The following is a 21,088-nucleotide window of genomic DNA, read 5'->3' as shown; positions in this document are numbered from 1 at the left end:
CATTGTAAAATCTGGGGGGACGGATGGACTTTTCAATAATTGATTATCCACATGGGGAAGAAAAGGGAGATAATTTATATCTTATACAACTTGCAAAACTGAATTCCAAATGGATCAAGGACTTAAATGTCAAAGGCAAAATTTTAAAACTTTAGAAGACAAAGTAGGAGAATAATCTCTGTGATCTTGGAGTAGAAATGGATTCAGTTAAATAATCCAAAATATGCATCGTATAAAGGAAAAGATTACAATTGTGAATTTTGTTCATTAAAAAATACCATTCAGAGAATGGAAAGACAAGGCACAAGCTGAGATGAGGTATTTGCTATATATAAAACTGACAGAAGATTAATATCTGAAATATATAAAGAACTACTACAGTAAAAAAAAAAAACAAAGCAGAAGACAAATCTATCAATAGAAACATTGGCAAAAAGCACAAATAGGCATTTCACAGAAGAAACACAAATGGCTAATAAATATATGGAAAGATGCTCAACCACATTAGTAATCACAGAAAAGCAAATTAAAACTACAGTAATTAAAACACTAGGTTTGCAAAAATTAGATGTCTGATAAAGCCAAGTGTTATATTGCAGATGTATTGGAGAATTTCATGTACTACTATTTGAAGAGTATGTGGCACAGAACTATTTGCATATGCCCAACACTCAGCAGTTCCACTCCTGGGTGGAATTGTGTGTGTGTGTCTGTGTGTCTGTGTGTGTACATACACATACCTACACGCTCTTTTTGGTCATGTATAGTGGGATACATGTGCAAGCATGTTCATAGCAACATTGTTGTTTTGGGTTTTGTTTTTTAAACCTGGAAAGAGCCCACATGACCATCAACAGAGAACTCATAAATTGTTGCATAGTCATACAGTAGAATACTGTGTAAGTGAAGATGAACTACACTATCAGCATGGTGGGGTCTCTAATACAGAATTCTGAGTAGAAGAAACAAGCTACAGAAGAATATACAGTATGATTTCATTAATATAAAATTCAAGTAAGAAAAACTAAATGGTATATTATTTAGGGATACATACAAACCACGGAGGGGGGGAATGATTAACACAAAATTTAGGTAGTAGTTTCCTCAAAGGGAGTGAAAGGAGTATAGTTGGGAAGAGGCATACGTGGGACATCAGAAGTATTATTTTCTGTCTTGAGCTAGGTTAGGGATCAGCAAACCTTTCTGTAAAGGGTCCAATAGTAAATACAGTCATTATTGCAACTACTGGACTCTGACCTTGTAGTTTACAATCAGTAACTAGTGAGTGTGACTGTGTTCCAAGAAGCTTTATTTACAAAAATAGGAGGCACACCAGACTTAGCCTTCGGGCTGTAGTTGGCCAACCCTAAACTAGGTGCTGGGTTTTGGCATCTTAAGTTTTTCTCCTTTAAGTGTCACTTACATGATCTACATACTTTTATATGTATATAGTTTTTAGAATTCTTGAAAAGTTAAAAAAGAAGATACCAAGCCCTTTTATCATGAAATTTTACAATACAGGGATAGAGACAAAGTAGTTCTTGTACAAAGGTTAAGAATCAAACTTGAACAAGATTTTGCCATGGCGATTGTAGAAACCAGAAGATAGTGAAGCAGTGTCTAAACTTCTAAGGGAAAATTATTTCTAACCTGAAATTCTATCCTTATCTAACGGAAGTGCTCAGGAGAGAGTGGCACCAGCCCCTACCACACCTGTCAACCTCCTGTCATCACTAGTCCTCCACTCACCTTCTCTGTTGTGGATGCACTGTCCATCCTTTCTAGGCCAGCCACTCCGCGTGTCCACCTGACTTCATTCAACAAATATTTTTTGTGGCCCTTTCATAGGTACTGGTGATACTACAGTGAACAAAATAGGCAAAAATCCCTGTCCTCACATGAAGCTTACATTCTAGTAGGGTAGATCTTCAATAAATGAGGTGAATTAAATATATGGTACAGTAGCTAGTTCTAAGTACAAGGAGTACAGTAAAGCAGAGGAGGAGAGTGGATGGGGACTGGGGAGGCGGCAGGGATTGCAGTTTAGATAGATGGTCAAGGAGTGCCTCATAGAGAAAGTAGCACTTCAGCGTCCTTCCTGTTACCTTACGGAAATTCCTCCAGCACTGAGCTCCTCTCTCCTGCATCATTATTTGTTCTTCTCTACTGGTACATTCTTAGGCGCTTGCTAACACGGTATAGTGTCTCCCAGACTTCAAAACAAAACATCCTTAACCACATTCCTTTTATCCCATTTGTTTTCTTCCTTTTAGAATAAAATTCCTCAAGAGAGTTATTTCTGTTTCCTGTCTAATTCCTCTCCTCTCATTCTCTCCTCTGTCTTGTGTTAGGAGTTAGCCCCCACCTCCACTGAAACGGCTTTTGTTCAGTCACCAATGACCTCATGTCAAATAAAACGAATTGATATTAATACTTGCAAAACTCTTAGAACAGAGTCTGGCATAAGGTGTATGTGTATGTTTTTGATAAATTATTAACATCTGTAATGGGAAGTCAAATGTTAATGTTTAAAAATTTTTTTTAATAAATTTATTTATTTTATTTATTTTTGGCTGCACTGGGTCTTCATTGCTGCCTGCGGCTTTGCCTAGTTGCGGTGAGCGGGGGCTACTCTTCGTTGTGGTGCGTGGGCTTCTCATTGCGGTGGCTTGTCTTGTTGCGGAGCACGGGCTTTAGGCGCGCGGTCTTCAATAGTCGTGGCACACAGGCTTACTTTCTCCGCGGCATGTGGGATCTTCCAGGGCCCGAACCCGTGTCCCCTGCATTGGCAGGCAGATTCTTAACCACTGCGCCACCAGGGAAGCCCTAATGTTTAAAATTTTAAATCAAGAAATAGTTATTTAGAAATAAGGAGATAAATACTGTGTTGAATGGGATTACTTTGAATTAAGGGTAAGGAGTATCATGAGATGGACTGCTACTTGCCAGGAGTATAAGCCTTTAGCAGTTTTTGTTTTGTTTTTCAGACTATAAACACATTACTTTGACTCAAAAAAAAATTTTTTTAACAAACAATTGGTTCTTAACTGAGTTCTGAGTTTTAGTAACTGATGGTAGAAATCTCTTTAGGGAAGGGGAGGGGCCTCCTTATACCTCACATGGGACCAGCAGCATCCTGATGAGTTACGTGCAGTTTCTCTGGGGATAAGTAGCTGAGCAGACATCAGTTTTATCCAAGCCTCTGGACCCCTTCAATTTCAGAATTAAAAAGTTTTCTAATTGCTGTCTTTTACTTCCTTAATAGTGGCTTTTTATTATCTTCTCGATGAAGGAGAATGCAAAGGCTACTTTAGCCTGAAGTTTCTGATGACCCTCTCTTGACAGATCCAGATGTGGCCTGTCATACCTTGACAAACCAGATTTTTCTCAATTTTGTTTGATAAGATGTGGGCTTAATGCTTCTCAGAGCCATCAAGAATCTGAAAGATAAAAGCTGTTGAACACCCCAGAGTGCCGTCTTCCATAAAAATGACTGTGCGTCAATAGAGACAAACCCAGCCATGTTTAGTCCAGAGTCAGGTAATATTCATTTCAGGCTTTCTCGGTCAATAATGTTGTCATATTCTGTATAAGAAAAATGTTAAGTTTTTGTTCTTTTTGTGCAGTTAATGTATATTGATTGTTTTCCTTTATAAATGATAAATAGGGAAGGCTTAACTACATCTTGTTCTCTAATGTAAATCCTTCAGTGAGATTTCTTCTAACACAAAGGCCCTATTTTTCTTACAGATTTTCATATCTGAGTTTAACTCATATTGCTTTTTTGATAACTCTTATGGATAGCAAGTAGGTCTAAAATAAGACCTTTATAACGATAATATCATCTAATATCATCTAATTGCAACAGAAGTCCTATTATCCCATTTTACAGACTGGCCCATCCACTCAGAGAGATGGGTTAACTTGCCCAAGGTCACGTCCTAGTCATAGAAGAGACAGATATTGCAGGTGGGTTATTATGATGCAGTGTCAGGGGAAGGGAGCCTTCGGCTTCAGGAAAGGGAGAAACAACCAATAATTACACGTACAGATGAGTCTTAGCCCCTTCAAAGTGCTTGCTGTGGGGACCAGGTTATGTTTATCGGGTGCCACCTCTCAAACGAACATCAGAATCCTTGTGTGGGAACTGTCACAAGAACCAGAGACACATTGTTAAGAATATCTGTCACACTTGAGGGAATCTGAAAATTCTCATAAACAGCCAAAAAGATACTCTGAGTCAAAGCTGGTGGATAATGTGGCTGGTGGAGCTGGTAAGGCTGGTTTGGGTAAAAGGTACATCCTGATTGTATAGTATTTAGGGAAGCTTCTTATGTAGCCTGTAAATAGCTCCAAGACTACCAAAGGCGCACTGACAGCATCCGTAGATTAAGCATGTAGGACACCCTTCTTTAGATTTGCTCTATATTTTATATGGCAGGTCCCCAATTATCCCCCACACCCTTTAAAAATTCTCTTAAGTTAATGTTTTTGAGCCACCTACTATGTGCCAGTCACTGTGCCAATCTTTTTTTTTTTTTTTTTTTTTTTTTTTGCAGGAACCCTAAGAACTAGTTGATTTTATTTTCCTTTTTCAGATGAGAATATTGGCACTTGGAAAGTTGTAGTGCCTTGCCTAAGATGAGCAGCGGAGATGGGATTAAAACCGCCTTCTCTTGGCTCCAAGCCAGCCCCCTTCTTACTATCTCATACTGCCCCCTTGGTACCTCACCGTTTGTCATGAGTTCCCTTTGACACTTGTACCCAGAGAAATATTTTTGGTATGATTCTGTTGACCATGAATCTGAAATCACAGAAGGAATTTCAGTCTGGATATTGCCTTGGAATGCACACTTAAGCTTTCCACTTCAGATTTAGTGAGCGTTTTCTATGTGCCTGGCACCAGGGAAGCAGAAGGCCAATATGTGAATGTCTAACTGGCATACTGACCCTATTGGCCAAAGCCCCATTTCCACGAGTGCCGTTCAGATTCAGCCCACTCTGTCTGCATGTTGTTAGACTCTCCCAGCCCCACCTGCGCCGCTCCTCTGCTGTGAGCCCAGCCTTGGTGCGTCCCTGCGGCATGTCTCCCCCAACTCACTGTGGCTTCAGGTTTTGTGTACTGCAGTTCCTTTCAGCCCCTGTGTATCTTGGCCCTAATCGCTCCCTCTATGACATAGGGGTGCTGCAAGAAGTTGTGAAGACTAAGAATATCCAGTTAAATGATGACAAAAGCATATTTACTTTACAAAGGAATGTGTATTTGTTTTATTCAGCAGATGCTTTTTAAAACAAGTTCTTAGGAAGGAAGCACAGTTTAGTGGCAAGACTGTTACCTAATTAATTGAGCCTCCACACCTAATTATTTGTGTGGTACCCATAACTGTGAAAAGAATTACTACTTTTCTGATAGTACGTCATGTAAGGAAGGAAAAAACAAAAAACAAAAAACCTAATATCTTCTCCCTGTCAGTGTCTTCCTGTTAGTCCCAGAGAATGTGGGCTTTGGGCAGGTCTTGGACATTGGTGACCTGGGGAGTGGTGGGTGATACTTCTGTCTCTCCCCCACCCCACCCCACCCACCGCGCCCTCAGATCTGACCCTTAGTAGACACTTCAGTGTTGGCGTGAAGGGATGGGTAACTTCCCAGCCTTGCTCCAGTCCTGTCCCATCCACTTCCACTGACAGCGTCCACTATCTTATCACCACCTGGTCTTGTGACCTAAGAAGGGCCAGCTTGTGGACTAGGGAGTTTTTCAGATTTAGCTTCATCTTTACTTCTTTCCTGATGAATTCCACCTGGCCGTGACTACCCCAGCCTGTGTAGTGGGTTGGGTACCTAAATGATGTGTGTAAAGCTTTCCTAGCTCTTCTGGGCTAGAAGTAACTAATCCTGTTTGCTTATCTGCAGCCCTTGAAGCCTAGATGAGAGTGGCAGTTTAAGAAGGTTTGAAATACTGGACTAGAGCCAGGGCCTCTTTGCCTGCGCACTCCACTCTGCATGTTCCAGCCGTAGGAACAAACTGCATTATTTTGTTTCAAACTGTGCTCAAGGGAAGCCAAGACCTTGTAACTGGAAACTTACCAAACAGAGAATTCTAAGACTAAATTTAGTGTTCCATTTAAAAAATAAAATAAATCGAACATTTTGTCTGTTCATCTTTTATATGTTAAAAAAGAGAGAGATTAACCTAGTTCACACTAACAACCTAAGAAGAGTATTCAAAGAAGTGAGAAGAAAACTAATCCCTTTTGGTGAAGAGGGAAATCCTTAACAAAATGTAATGAAGTGGCATGAAATACAGACTCTGCAGCCAAACTTTCGAATAGCATAGCCTGTCTAATCTCCATCACGTAAAATTTTATTGTGGCTCAGAGAATATTAAAAACTGTTAGAAATAGATGAAAGGAACTTCCATTGGCAGGAAATAGGAGTAGAGATTGGTATGTTTTATTTATGTGGTTTTTCTCTGGTTTTTAAATGTAAATACAATTAACTGCTTTCTGAACTATGTTCTCCATGTAATTACGTGTGAGTTCGTTTTCTCTTGTTCATGTTGAACTATAACTAGAATGAAGAACCTTGATGTTATGGAGACTATATAAACTATGTAGTATATAGAGTAACAACTGTTTAATTTGCAATACTTTACAAATTGTTGTGACATCAACCAGCCATGGTCTCCCTACTAGTTCTTACCTTCCTCTCCTGCCTCTTGCTCAACACATTGAGCACATGTTTTGGACTAGCCAGAGGATTCAGATTGTTAGTGATTCCCAAATTCTGATCCATGGATTAGTTGTGTTAGAAATCACTGAGAGAATTTGTTAAAAATTCAAGTTCTTGGGCACCACCTCCAGACATTCTGATTCAAAAGATCTAACATGGGACCGTGGGATGTCTGTTTTTTTAAGGTTCCCCAAATGATTGATACACAAGCAGATTCAGAACCAGTGAATAGACAGTTCTCTAAGACAGTATTTATTCTTTGATTATTTTGTATCATTAGAGTTCTTTTCATTTTGAGACTATGTAATAGAGGCTGATTAAGTTTGTTTAGAAAATATTTGTGAGTACAGATTAGCACTAAAAAATTCTTTGTTTCCATATTTCTCTTTGAGAGAGCTCTGATTTTGACATTGGCTAGTCTAGAACAGGACAGAGCTAAGTATAATCTATTTAAGGTCTCAGTAATGTTGGGTGCTGATGTAGTCCACCAGTGTAATTTTAGATACATGTGTATAAATAGATCTAGAGAGGTGATGTTTCTTTTTAGCCATTGCATTGAGAACACTGGCAGGGTATCTTGTTTATTATTTTAGTAGTATGGTCAATTTGTGAAACAAATGATATGTTCTTTAGATTATAAGACTGATAGCTTTTTTATATGACTCTTATGAATCAGATCTCTACTAAAAAACACTAACAGGTAATATTCAAGTCACTGACATCTTAATATACTTGCAAAAGCCCTAAATGGCACTCACACTGGCAGGCATCTGTGTGGATTTCGTTAAAGAAATTGGAGCACCTACTATGTGCTGAGTCAGTGAGAACAAGAACTCAGAATTTCCTATGGCTTCTGCAAGCTGAAAGTGTGGTCACTGGTGAGCAAGTGTCGTGTGATGTGAGGTTAGACTAGGTAGTTAGGGGCTAGTATAGACCTTGTAAAAGTTCACATTTTTTCTCTTCTGCTATCTCGATATCTATGTGTTCTCCCAGCTAGATGATTCAGACAGGCCTGTTTCTGCTGTCTTTTCCCAAGAAAAAGGACAGCAGGGCTGAAGGAGAGAGCACCAGACTTCAAGTCAGGATGGTTTTGTTCAGTTTCTACCTGTGTAACTGAATCCTCCCAGCCATGTCACCTTGGGCAGTTTACTTAATCCTTCTGAGTCTCTCTGTTCTCTTCTGTAAAAAGAGGGTAGTAGTAATACCCCCTCAGGGTTGTTGAAAGGATTCAGTGGTCATAGATATGAAAGCAGGTAGCCCATTGCTGGGCACGTACTACTCATTTAGTAAATGTTGACTCTGAATCCTACCTTTTCAGGGCAATGAGGTCTGATTTGACTTTCAGAAGCAAAGAAGGCAATAGAGATCCTGGAAGAGCTCTTAAGATTTAATTAGTACAACTGGTGAGAGTGGATGGTGAATGAATCCAAGCAACAGAGAATAGTCATGGCAACTCGTATGAGATTTTCCATACCCACCCACTTCTCACTAGTCACATAGTCATTGACTAAATTGTCATTTCTTGTTCAAGTCTCCAGTCATCACTATGTAGAGCTGGAGTGGCCTAAGAAGCTGCTGTGTTCACTTGACCTAGCATTACCACCTGACCAGCCTCCCAGGGAGGAAGACTAACCGCTTCCTGTCTTCATCTTTCCAGGCTCTGCTCTCCTGCCTCTCTCTCTGGGAAGCAGGCCTGATTCTTGCCCCAGGCAGAATTAACGATTCCTTCTTTATATGCTAGCACACTTGAACCTCTGTTACAGCACCTCTTTCATAATGCATTTGTGTTGAAGTTGATTGTTTGCATTTTGATCTTTTTCTATTTTAAATTGCTTGAGGGCGTGGCATGTACACATAGTGGATACTCAGTAATTGTCGGATTAATACAGATCATAGCACTGAGGCAGTTTCCTATGAGCTAAGAGCACGAACTCCAGAGCTAGACTCCCTAGGTTTATAGCCTACTTCTGCCACTACTGTGACCTTACACGAGGTCCTTAACATCTAGGAATCTTAGTTTCCTCATCTGTAAATGGGAACAATAATGCTACTTACCTTTATAGGGTTGCTGTGAAGATTAAGTGAGTTAAATAGTACATGTAAAGCACTTAGAACAGTGCTTGGCAGATAGTAAATGCTGAGTAAGTGGCCGTGGTGGTGTCTGTTTATAGCTTCAATCTTTCTGAATTTACTGTCACTTTCTGAGGTTGGATTTGTCTGACAAAACTATGCAGGGGAAATTTTTTTTTTCCCCCTATGCCTTCAAATCTAGTAACTCCTACCACCTGAAGGTTTCTTAGTTTCTTTTTCACGTGTGGATGCCTGATAGATAGGTTCTCACGATTCTATGTTCAGTTATGCTTTCTTTCTTTTAAAAAATGAGATTCTTTATTAAAGCAATATATAAATTAGCTAAACATAAATTATGATCTTAGAAATATTTTCAAAGAAATGTAAATATCCACTTATACTAGACTTGGGGACGAAAATAGATTTCTTCTTGAGTGCCAACTTGGATCCACTGCCAATGGTTGCACATTCAGAGGGATCCGCAGGCCATGTCCTCACTCCACAATCAGTTAGAGTATCTGTCATAGGCACAGAATAGAGAAGTAGCTGTCCATGTATTTAAATGAATTGTTATCAATCCCAATGTAATTTTACCTTTTTCTTTTTCATCTTAAAAAAAACGTCTGCAGTTTCCTCACGTATGGTGCTATAGGCTTATTTACACTGTAGTTTACAATACCATGGTATCTGCCTCTGCTTTGGTAGCTAAAGCTTTTCTCTGGCAGTTTTATCTGCTTTGATGTTTTGAAGTGTCAGATCTTGGCATGAAACTTGTTGCCCTTGTTAATAACTTACTCTGATTACTCTAGTTAGTAGGTAGCTTTAAGAAAAAAGAAGAGAAGGCGGAAAGAGAAGTGATTGAGTAGGCAGGTGATTGCCTGGAAAAGCTTCCTTCTTGCCTGGATGACCTTTCTCTTAGTGTAGGGCACTCGACTTGACTCCATGTTGCTGCGTTGGTTTTTGTGGGAATTTTTTCCTTCCCTTTCCCCAGAGAATAGTGGAGAAGCAAGAGGTATGATGAGTTCCACCCAACTGAATGAAAAACTACTTGAAGATAGATTGCCCTTCCCACCCTACGAAAAATAAATACAGAAGCATTACATTTCAACTTCTAAAAAAAGCAGGACATTCCTTCTTTCTACTCACATGTCCGGCATCTGTCTAGAATAGCTGAAGGCCTTTGATTTCTGAGGCTTTCTAATTTCTCTTCTGCTAAAGCATCGTTGATAGTTTCTTAAAAAGCCAACTCTCCCCTCACTAACTGTAGTAAACACAATTTGAACCATTTATAATTAAAGGTTTTTCTCATACTCTTCGAAGGGTTGAATACATTAACTTTCAGAGTCCCTGAAGGTTTTACTTAAAACTTTTTGCTGATCTTATAGTGGGTTTTACCTGTACGAATAAATAAAAATCAAAACACTGTTTGAATCACATTGTCTGAATCACGGCACCATTTATTTCCTTATGACCACAAGGGTGGTTTATAATTAAATAGAAGAATCTAGTTCTCAAATTGAGAAAGCTAACAACTTCTCGAAGACACATACGGTTTTCTACAATTGTTCTACATAGGATTATTTTTGGTTGAAATGGGTAGACTGAAAAGTGACCTGTCTTTAAGGTTAATAATGTGGTACTCTTTCTATATTCTTTGTTTTATCAGTTTCCTGATGTTTGTGTTCAGAGGAGAAATCCAAATGGCTCTAACCCTGTGATGAAGCAGGTGTCAATTTAATCTTTTAACATTCTGAGTTGTTGGATGTGAATAGTGACTCTGACCTCTGGTTTGTTTTTTTTTTTCCTCTTTCAACTTTTGGAACTTGGAATCTCATACCTCTTCGGAATTTACAGCTTCTAGTTGTGATCTATTAAGCAATTGCAATTTGTTAAATGTCTGATAATCTTGTCTACCATTCCTCATGATGTTAAGCTGGAGGCATTCTAGCATTCCCCAAACACTCAGCACCTGCTCTGTGTCAAGCATAGTTAGAGATAAGGAGAGAATCAAATGTGGTCTCTGTCCTTGTGGAGCTCACATCTTTAGTCTCATGCCCCTGGTCTCCTGAGATTATCTACCTCTGAGATCTTTAGAGTGTCAGGGGCCACGCGTGGAGGAAGGCTGTGCTCTCCACAGTCAGGTGATGGAGATGGGGTGGCTGAAAGGTGGTGGTTCCTGGATAGCACATGAATTTCAGGTGCGCCCCTGTGACTGCAGAGATGAGAAAGCAAGACCAACTTTGAGACTGAGTCTGTTGTACTTATGCTTAGTCAAGTATGGCTGAGGAAGGGAGCCTGGGGCAGGGGAGGAGAATTCTTTACGTCAAAGGATGGCAATTGCTCTAGATCAAAGTTGTCAAAGCTGGAAGGGGGTGGGGGACAGGGATCATGTAGTCCAGCCTCTTGTTTTCCATACTGAGACCCAAGAGAGGAAGTGACCTGCTCAGATCAAAAAGAGATTTAGTGGAAACTCCATGAAAGTATGTGAAAAGGAACATGACAGAAAGCCAGACTTTCCAGTAGGTGTGCCCACATTGGAATCTAAACCTTTCCTTTTAACACTCATTGTCTTCATTGTCTAGAACTTCCTATGGATTAAAGATACTATACCACCTTACTTAAATGTAACTAATCCTCAGGAAGTGATCAGCTCTGTGTTTGTTTTTAAAATGATTATTTTCTGTTAATTGGCATTTTGCTTTAGATGTTTGGTCGTCTAACAGCAAGGCAAATTCTACATAATTTTCTACATAATTTGGCCATGCCAACAGGGACAATATTTCACCTAGCTCAGAATCCTGAGCATAATGTATTGGCACAGCATAGGCACTCAACACAATAGTTAACTTATGCATTGTGGAGATGGCCATTATAGTCTGACAGACCTGGATACGAGTCCCAGTTCTGTCACTTACTAGCTGTGTGGCCTTGGGCAAGTTATTTCACCTCTGAAACTGTTTCCTTATCTGTGAAATGTGGTGTTGAGTGTATATGTGTGTACACACACACACACACACACACACACACACCCCTACCTCTAAAATAGTACTTTGCAAGACCCTAAACCCCCAGCATGGTGTGTGGCACATACACTGTTGAAATTCCTTTTTTTTTTTTTTTTTTTTTTCCATGTTAAATTGCAGAGTTACTCTTAGGAATCAGCTGAATTGGTATCTAAGATTGTGACAGTCTGGGCATTATCCCTAAGTAATACCTCAAACTGAAAAAAAAAAAATGTGTCTTTGTGATTTTTCAAACCCTATCATTGATGGCTCTCCATTCATGTCCTACCTCCACTGCCTTCTCCTTTCTCTCCCTTTGCCTCAAAGGAAACTATGGAGCCATATAGAAAGCTCCAAAATCAGACTGACCTTATGTACCTTTAATTGAGGACAGAATTTGCTAAAAGTGAGTCCAAAAACCCACCAGTGGTTTACTTTACAATTTGTGTCCTGGCTAGACTGGCTGTTGGCTGTGTAATTTGTCTAGTTTTGTCTGGGGTCTTAGACCATTCAGCTGCTTCAGGGCAAAATCTTTTGGGGTGTCATTAAATGGGATTGATAATTGGCTTCTGATGAATATTCATTGTGACTAATGACTTTGGGCAAATTTTACACATACTATCTTTCTATTCTCCCACTGAGTGAGATTTTGATAGAATCATTTTCCTCAACTTGCACTTCAATTAAATATTCACAATACCCCTTTGTTGACTACAATCCAAATTGTATACTTTCATTACTTTTAAATTTTGTATTCTGTAAGGAATGAGCATAGGCCTTTAGGACCCTTCTTTTTTCTAATGGGGTTGGTTTTAGAGTTTTGTTTTGTTTTTTTTTAAGTAAGTGGCTAATGATAATTTATGGGATGTATGTTATTTCTGATTAAGCATAGATATGTCATAACACTTTTCTGTGGTCCACTTAGCCACTATTTCTAAGAAATGATGCACATTGTTTGTGCCATTTAGTATTTTGGAAAAGAGCCAAACAGCTCCTTGTTTGTTTTCTTAATCAAATGGGTAAAAGCATTTTACTCCAATTGCAGAGATTTGGCCCTCAGAAAACCCCACAATGGAAATGATGATCAGACATCTTAAAAGTTTGATTTTTATGAGGGATAAGTAATTTTAAAACCTTGTCATTTAGCTTGCTAGGTTTTTTTTTGAGGCTAAGGAGACATGAAAAGAACATTGTCTGAAGATAAGATCTCTGCCACTGTGTCGCTTGAAATAGGATTTTGACTCAAACCGATTTAAGCTAAAAAGAGGCAGGTATTCAAGTTCTGTCTCAACCAGGAACATTCTATTGAATGACTTTTTCAAAGAGAATTACCAATGAATACATGTGATGATGATACCTTACATTTGTATGGCACCATATAGATTTTTAAGTGCTTTTATTTATTTATTTGTTGTGTTGTAGAGTTACAGAGTAGGCATATTATTGAATAAATGGATGGATGAATCCATTGACTTGATTTTCCAGAAGTGGCATATTTGTATGTCTAAGCTTGCTGCTATTGTGTTGGAATTTGAGTCATATATATATATACCCTACTCTGTGAGACTCATGAAAATGTTGGTCCAGTACTATGAAAAGCCAAGCCACTAACTATCTTTATATTGTGAATATATTCTAAGTGTGAATTGTTTTTTATTTATTCAAGAAACATTGCATTATCTAGCACATATACATACATGCATATGTATATATACATTGTGCCACTGAGCAAAAGAGAGACAGGGTCTTTCTGTACTTTACAGTGAGAGGACAAACATACAGTCATAGTCCCATTAATAATGGGGGCACATGCCCAGTGGAGCCATGCAAGGCTTTGCAGAGGAAGGTAGTGCACAGAGACCCGGGGCAGGAGGAGTTCGCTAGGGGCGCAGATCTGGGCCAGTGGGAATACAGAAGGGAGGAAAAGGAGTACATAACTACTCCTAAATCTGCAAATGATTTATTCCAAGGATAAACTTGGAGCAAGTAGTAGAGATTGTGGCTGGAGATGCTTCTCTACAGGTAGACAGGGAGCTGGTGAAGACATGAAGACATGCCTGTTCCAGGTGTGCCCCCAAGTACATTTCCGAGCAGGATGTTACATGACTGGACCTGCACTTTAGTAAGAGTACTTTGGCCGTTGGTTAATGGATGGGGGAGGAAGAGCTGGGGCCAAAGGCCAGTGTAACCCTCCAGCCTGACTTGAGGGTGGAGTTGGAGTAGTTGGTTCATTTTCCATTCACTCAATACCAGCAAAGATGTTTTATCTCTTCTAAGCCCAAAGAGATTAGTCATGTATACTATGACAGACAGCCTCCGTTACGCTGTAACCTACCGAAATGGATTGAGAAAAAATGGATTAAACCTACAAGCCTTGGCAGAGTCACTGGGAACTGCTCTTGCGAGCTTGTTGGATAAGCTCCTGTTCGTGGCATGTACCTGATTTAAAGAACAGGGTCTGGAGGGAAAAGGAGGGGGAAAATTAGGCCCTGGATTTAATACACAGCTCTCACAACTGTGAACCATCAGCAGAATATCCAATTTAAAGCTGTTCATGTTACACTAACCTCTGGGATTCTTTTAACTGGGCCGTGGTGCGTCACTCTTTTGCCACGTAAATGTCCTTCTGTCAGCAAAGGCCAGTTAACAGCTTCCAAAAGAAGCAAAGTCCTCAGGGGAACAGGCTTCTCAGAAACCAAAGAAACATTAAAGAAAAAAGGCAGAAAGAAACATGTGTTGTTGACTTTTGTCACTTCATAGTCCTATCTCCAAAGGTGTTGGTTTTTTTCCTTCTTTCACTATATTGAGTTTTGTAGCAATTTTATTCCATTGTATCTTTGTTTCCTAATTTTTCTGTTATATCAAATACTGATTGTATGATGTGTCTAGCTTTTAAGAAAAAAAAGAAATAGGAAATAGGAACAAGTCAAAAGAGGAGGGAGTCGAAGGATTAGTCAGTAAACAGTGCTGGAGCAATTGATTAGCTGTGTGGAGAAAATAAATTCTCACCTCAGTCCTCAAACCTAAATTAATTCCAGCTGGATTAAAGAGTTAAATGCTGAGGAAAAATTTGGAGGACTTTCTTAGTATAAAAGCAGTGGAAACCATCATGAAGGAAAATATTTGCCCATGTAATTATTTAAGCCTTCTCTTTACCCAAAAATTCAAAGAAAATTAAATAAGGATAAGTTATTTTCAAAAACATTGCAAAGGATTACTATCCTTTGCATATCCGATATTTGCTTTTAAATCAATTTAAAAATGCTAATTCTCATTAGAAAAACTGGACTAAGAATATGAACAGACCATTTACTTAAGAAATATAGTTTAGAACATATAACAAGATGTTCAGCTTCAGTCATGATCAGAGAAATAAAAATAAAATGAAGATAGGTACAGTGAGGTACAGGGAGGCCAGCATTCCAGTACATGGGTGGGGGAGTAGAAAGAGCCTCAATCCTTCATCTATTTATTATATTAATACATTTATTATATTTATTAAGTGCCTTAAAATATTTATAACCTTTGTCTTTAAATTCTGCATCTAGGAACCATATATAAAAATTATTGACCTGATCCGATTATATGAATGAATGATGGAAGAGTGGTTAAATATAGTATGGGAAATTCACTGAGTGGCATGAAAAGATGTTTTCTAAGAATGTTTAAAGGTATGGGGAAAATGCCAGCAAATAATGTTAACTTAAGGGCAAATCAACACTGTATTTACAGTAATCCTGATTTTTATTAGAAAAATCCATATGCATGTAATACCCCAAAATGTTAAATTATTTTCAGATGGTGAAGACTTTCCTTTTTTTTTTTTTTTTATAGGGAGCATTTTCTTTCTTTTTTTTTTTTTTAATTTTATTTATTTATTTTATTTATGGCTGTGTTGGGTCTTCGCTTCTGTGCGAGGGCTTTCTCTAGTTGTGGCAAGCGGGGGCCACTCTTCATCGCGGTGCGCGGGCCTCTCACTGTCGCGGCCTCTCTTGTTGCGGAGCACAGGCTCCAGACGCGCAGGCTCAGTAATTGTGGCTCACGGGCCCAGTTGCTCCGCAGCATGTGGGATCTTCCCAGACCAGGGCTCGAACCCATGTCCCCTGCATTGGCAGGCAGATTCTCAACCACTGCGCCACCAGGGAAGCCCGAAGACTTTCCTTTTATCCCTTTCTCCATTTTCTAGATTTTTCTACCGTCATTGTGAATTAGCTTCATAATCATGAAAAAAATACATTTTTTGGAAAAGGAAGCTCTTATTAAATCTGAATTAGGGTTATTGAGTTAACTTATAATTTTAAATATGTTGATAAGTATATATTTAGTTTTATTGCTGAACTCAAATGACAGTGTTTCCTGACTTTAATTGTTTAGCTCTGAATCTCTAATTTGCTTCCGTTGCAGTTGACTGCCTGCATCCACGGGTCTGCTGCGATGCTGTACCCCATGTTCTGGCAGCACGTGTACATCCCCGTCCTGCCTCCACATCTGCTGGACTACTGCTGGTAAGGCCACTGCTTACCCTGTCCTCTGCTTTTCCTTCTCCAGAGAATGACCAGGCAAGTTAGGTCTATAACTTGTAATGCAGTTGGTGACTCTAAATTAAAAATACTAACTTCAAAGTGATCTGAATTTTAGATCACCTGATTGCATGGCCTGTTTGTTTCCAGCTTTTCATATATGTCATGGCATTCTTAAGAGTTCAAGTGGGTAGATAATACCTTCTGCGTTCCTCAGTGTAGGGAAACCAAAGCACCAAGTAGTTGTGTGATTTTTTTTTTCCTAAGACACAGTGGAAACTGGTGTCAAGAACAACTGAGATCCCCAAGGTCTTCAAGTTTCAGCCGTGCCCTGGCACGTTTTGTAAGACTTGCCCTCAGCTGTGGTTTGGGAGCACAAACCAGCCTTCAAAACTCTCTGAAGTCTTTTGAGGGGAATTTCACTATTCAGTGAAATGTGTTTTAGTGGAAGGAAGGAGGGAAGGAAGAGAGGGGAGGAGGGAGGGAGGGAGGCTGACTTGCTTTAGAGTCAGCTAACCACTTGGGCAAGTCACTTGGCTAAAAGCTTTGTTTTCTCATCTGCAAAATAAAGTTGTTCTATACATAATTATGTAAAGATGGAATGAAATAACATGAAAAGATACCATGTAGAAAAGCTGGCTCATAGTAGATGCTCAGTAAATGTTTCTGCAGAAGCATCATCTTCATCACTATCTGTCTCCAATAGATTAACAAAAAAGACTGTGTGATCTAATGTCCTTATAAATGATTTCTTTCTCCAGTGTATTATGATTAAAGACATTATCTCCATACAGCTCAAGTCAGCAGAAGTTGATAAGGGAGCGATACACATGTATAGAAAAGGCTCTGCACTGTCTGCCAGAAATTGAGAGCTTCAGGAGAAAGGGCCCCATTTGAGGGGTCACAGCCCTGTCACTTAAGAACAGATGATTCAGGACATTTACCATTGGTTCAGAGAGATTGAGTCCAGGTCGGTCATAATTTTTGCCGGTATCTCCAGCCCGTTTTGCAGTCCTCTCAGTGAAAAGGTTCACCCAGGTAGCCAAATTATCCTGGGAATTTAAAGGTATTCAGGAGTCCTTCTCATGTTATGTGTTGGGCTCATCCTCATCCCAAGAAGCCATGGGTTCAGCAAAGATGTAGCTCAGGGCCGTGAAGTGAAGATCAGCGGCCCTTTCTAGTGCATAGCGCTAAGTGAATTGGCTCATTTCTCTCTTTAGTGTGTATCTTTCTTATCAAGGTGGATCTCTTTATCCATGCCTTTCTCCTACCTCTCATGAGATTAAGGGGCAATTTCTCTGCATAGATTTGTTGCTTCTTTTGAGCTTCTGAACCAACTCTATTGGTTTTTTCTGCTGTCACATATCTCAGAGGAAAGGACCGTGTCCTCTATCCAGTTCGCTGTTTGAATGAAAGATTGAGGGGCTGGGCAGAGGCAGACACAGCCGCCAGAGAGGAGGAAAGAGGCAAGGGGAGAGAAAGAACAAGCACACCCAAGGAAGGTGGAAGGGAGATAGAAAGAAAAGGTGGGAAAGGGGACATATGTCCCCTAAGACAGACTCACACAGTGACACCCAGTCCCCTTAAGCACAGAGGATCTGCTGACACAGTGCCCCGGCCCTGACATACAGCACCCTTCACAGGCACGCACCACCCCCCCCAGTACATGGCCCCATACTCACACACACAGACAGAGGTCCCTTCCCTACAGACATGTGCCTCAGGGTCCCCCACACACCTCACCCCAGACGTGTGCTCTACAGGGAAACCTTAGCGTTCTCCCTGGAAGAGACTCACCTGTGTGTCTCGATGCTTCAGGTAGGAACACCCAGGGGCTTTTGTGTGCAGGGATTGGTGGAGCTGAGAAAGTCATTGGAGTCCCTCTGCCTCCCTAATGGTACAGTTTTCACTTTCCATTATTTGGAAAGTTTCAGTTGCCAAATTGTTAGCTAGTTGAAAACCAGCAGCTTAGAGCCCCAAAACTATGGAGAAGAAAATGCTCTGTCAGTAACATCAGTGATAACAATAGTTGCCACTGCTGAATCTCTCCTTTGGCCCCCACTCGTTGGACCATCTCCTTACATCTGTGATCTCATTTAATTCTTCCAGCAACCCTGTAAGGCAGGTATTATTAGCTCCATTTCATAGGTCAGTAAACCGAGGCCCGTAGAGGCTTAATAACTTACCCTAAAATAGATGTTAAATATGTATAATTCCATTTTTACAAAAACAAATGAAAATTATGTGTATATATAAAACACAAAAATTACATACACACACACACACACACACACATACATACATACATATGTATAGAGAGGCAGAAATCTGAAAGGAAATACACCAAAATGTTAACAGTGATTTGTGTTGGGGAGGAGGGGAGGAATTCCGCATGATCTTTATTTTCCATGCTTTCAAATATTTCTATCGACACAATGAAAAAGTATAGTTTTTTTATAATTGAAAAGTTTCATTTAAGAAAAAAATCAATGTTTATTCTGGCCAGTTGTTCTTTCCAGCTGCCATCTCAGGTCGCAGCCCTCCTTTCTTGTTTGCTTAGAGGATTTATTAGCTGTTTCACTCTTTCCCGTGGAAGCTGACCCGAGATCCTCTTTTCAACTTCCTCTCAAACTCTAACCCTTTCAAGAACTGTCACCAGCCTGACCAAGAGCAACGGTGCTGACAGCTCTAACCGAGAAGGGGAGACTTGGCAAGGACGGCTGCGAAGCCCTTGTCACCCCAAACTTTCACTCCGGAAACTCAGAGTTAAGGCTGGTAATTTTTGGAGCCTGAGTGGGTTTTGTGATTAGGCTCCATATTGGAAGTTTCTGTTTGTGTGATAGCAGTCTCTCTCCTGATCTCTTGTTTTCATGAAAGGACTTTTTGACATCTGACCTAAGGATGATTACAGGCCTGTGGAGATTGATATCTGTTTACTAACTGCAAGATATAGGAATGATGAAATAAAAGACCCCAAGAGAAAAAACAGATCCTCTATTCAAGGCTTGATTTGATCACCTTCAGCCTGCTACCACTGCTTTGGTCAGAAACTACAAATGTCATGAAATTTGAGTCAATGCTAATAACTTTATTCTATTGTGCTCGGTGACTTTCACCACCGTAGAGTTTAATCTTTGGTGGTAAGAGCCAGCAAGGATAACTAGCATTTTAAATAATGTGCTAGGAGCCTGAAACATGTAGATTTGAAGGAGGTTTGTTCCTCTGCAGATGATTTAAATGTTAAGTACGTCCCCATGCAGGGGATACATGAAATGGAATCTGAAAACTATTATCTCCTGTAGAAATGAACTCTCAATTTACTCACTGCACAGGAAGGGCAGATTCTAGTCATTTTCACTGCCAGCAGGTGCCCTTTCTATGCATAATAGACTTCGCAAGTGTAATTAACACATGAAGACCACTGCTGCCGGTTTTTCTTCAGGTACATGCTGCTAGGAGTTTTCAGGACAACAGTGTAGGTTGTAAGAGCTTTCTACATTGCAGTTGAAGATGAGGTGTTCATTGACTTTTGGACAAAGACATGCTAAATGGGGCTGAGCCTAGACCCTACTATGGGTGTCATAGGTCACGGTCCTCGGACCCAGAGACCCCGAGAGCTGTAATGTGGCCTTTGGTAGAACAGAAGTCAGTGTAGCAAAGCTCTGGGATGCAGTGAATAAATGGAAAGTATGATGCTGAAACCCTGCAATTATGTGGAAGACTAATTGCACATTCACAAATACAACAACCAGTTATTTAAGTTAACTTTAATTAGAGCTATAATCACAGATTTTAATTATCTGAATAAATCCATTAAATACAAATAGTCTGCCCTAAATATTTCCCAAATTAATTTTTTTTCATGTTCCTTCCCATTTTTGGGGAGAGTGGTCAAGAAAGTGCCTGGGCTTTGTATTCAGACACACCCAAGTTCAAATCTGTTTCATCTCTTATTAGCTGTGTAACCATTAAAAGTCTGTTTTACCTCTCTGATCTGCCATTTCGTTTTCTGTGAAATGGGTTCAATTTACCTGCTTTGAAGAGTGGCTTTAGGAATTAGAGATACTGATCATCAAGTGGCACATAGGGGCCATTTAATAAATGGTGGTTGCTCTTATGGTTATTATAAACATGGGGCATGGATTTTGGTTTCCAGAAGGTCTAACTCACATCAAACGTTCTTCTTGCTTCTGCTACCTTGTGAACTCAAGGGAAAACTTTATAATTCATCTTCTCTTTTTACCCATCAGATTGTTTTTATTTTGATTTTTTTTTTATTTAACTTGGGTTATTGTATGGTTGTTTTCATTTGCAGCTGTGGCATAAGAATGAAAAGAAAAGAAACAAAAGCAGATGGCAGAGAAAACGAAAGGAGTAAGACATTTCCAGCCCTTATGAATATTTAAAAACATGTGCTGCTGGTTCCTTTCTACTGAGATCTGTGCCATTCTCTTGATTTTGAAAGTGAAAATGAGAATGTTCCCTACCTTGGCTGATGGCAGCCCTGACCTTGGCCAGTGTTGGAAGAGCTTTCCCATTTCTGGGACAAAAGGATTAACTTGCTGATGAAAATCAGTGTTCCCTTTCATAATAATAATCACCATCTATCGAGTACAGCCTGCAAGTCAAGCTCTTTGTAAACATTATTGCAAATCTTTAAAATCAAACTGTAAGGTAAACACTAGCTCCATTGTATAGGTTAGAAAATTGAAGCTCAGAGGGGTTTAGTGACTTACCCACCATGACACAACTAAGAAATGGTAGAG

At 39.7% G+C, this 21,088-nt stretch overlaps 1 protein-coding gene across 10 annotated transcripts in view; it reads left to right on the top strand.

The window, feature by feature from the left end:
• DENND1A (DENN domain containing 1A) overlaps positions 1-21,088 on the top strand; it is a 535,076-nt gene that overhangs the window by 298,323 nt on the left and 215,665 nt on the right. For all 10 annotated transcript variants that reach the window (XM_036855233.1, XM_036855234.1, XM_036855231.1 and 7 more), the window contains one exon: positions 16,207-16,307. In XM_036855233.1, coding sequence (XP_036711128.1) covers positions 16,207-16,307 — 101 coding nt within the window. The remainder of the gene's footprint in view (positions 1-16,206; positions 16,308-21,088) is intronic.

This window comes from Balaenoptera musculus, chromosome 6 (genome assembly GCF_009873245.2).
Source record: "Balaenoptera musculus isolate JJ_BM4_2016_0621 chromosome 6, mBalMus1.pri.v3, whole genome shotgun sequence".
In the NCBI taxonomy this organism is placed as follows: Eukaryota; Metazoa; Chordata; class Mammalia; order Artiodactyla; family Balaenopteridae; genus Balaenoptera; species Balaenoptera musculus.
The sequence above is the reverse complement of the archived record's forward strand: the minus strand, read 5'-3'. Positions and strand labels throughout refer to the sequence as shown.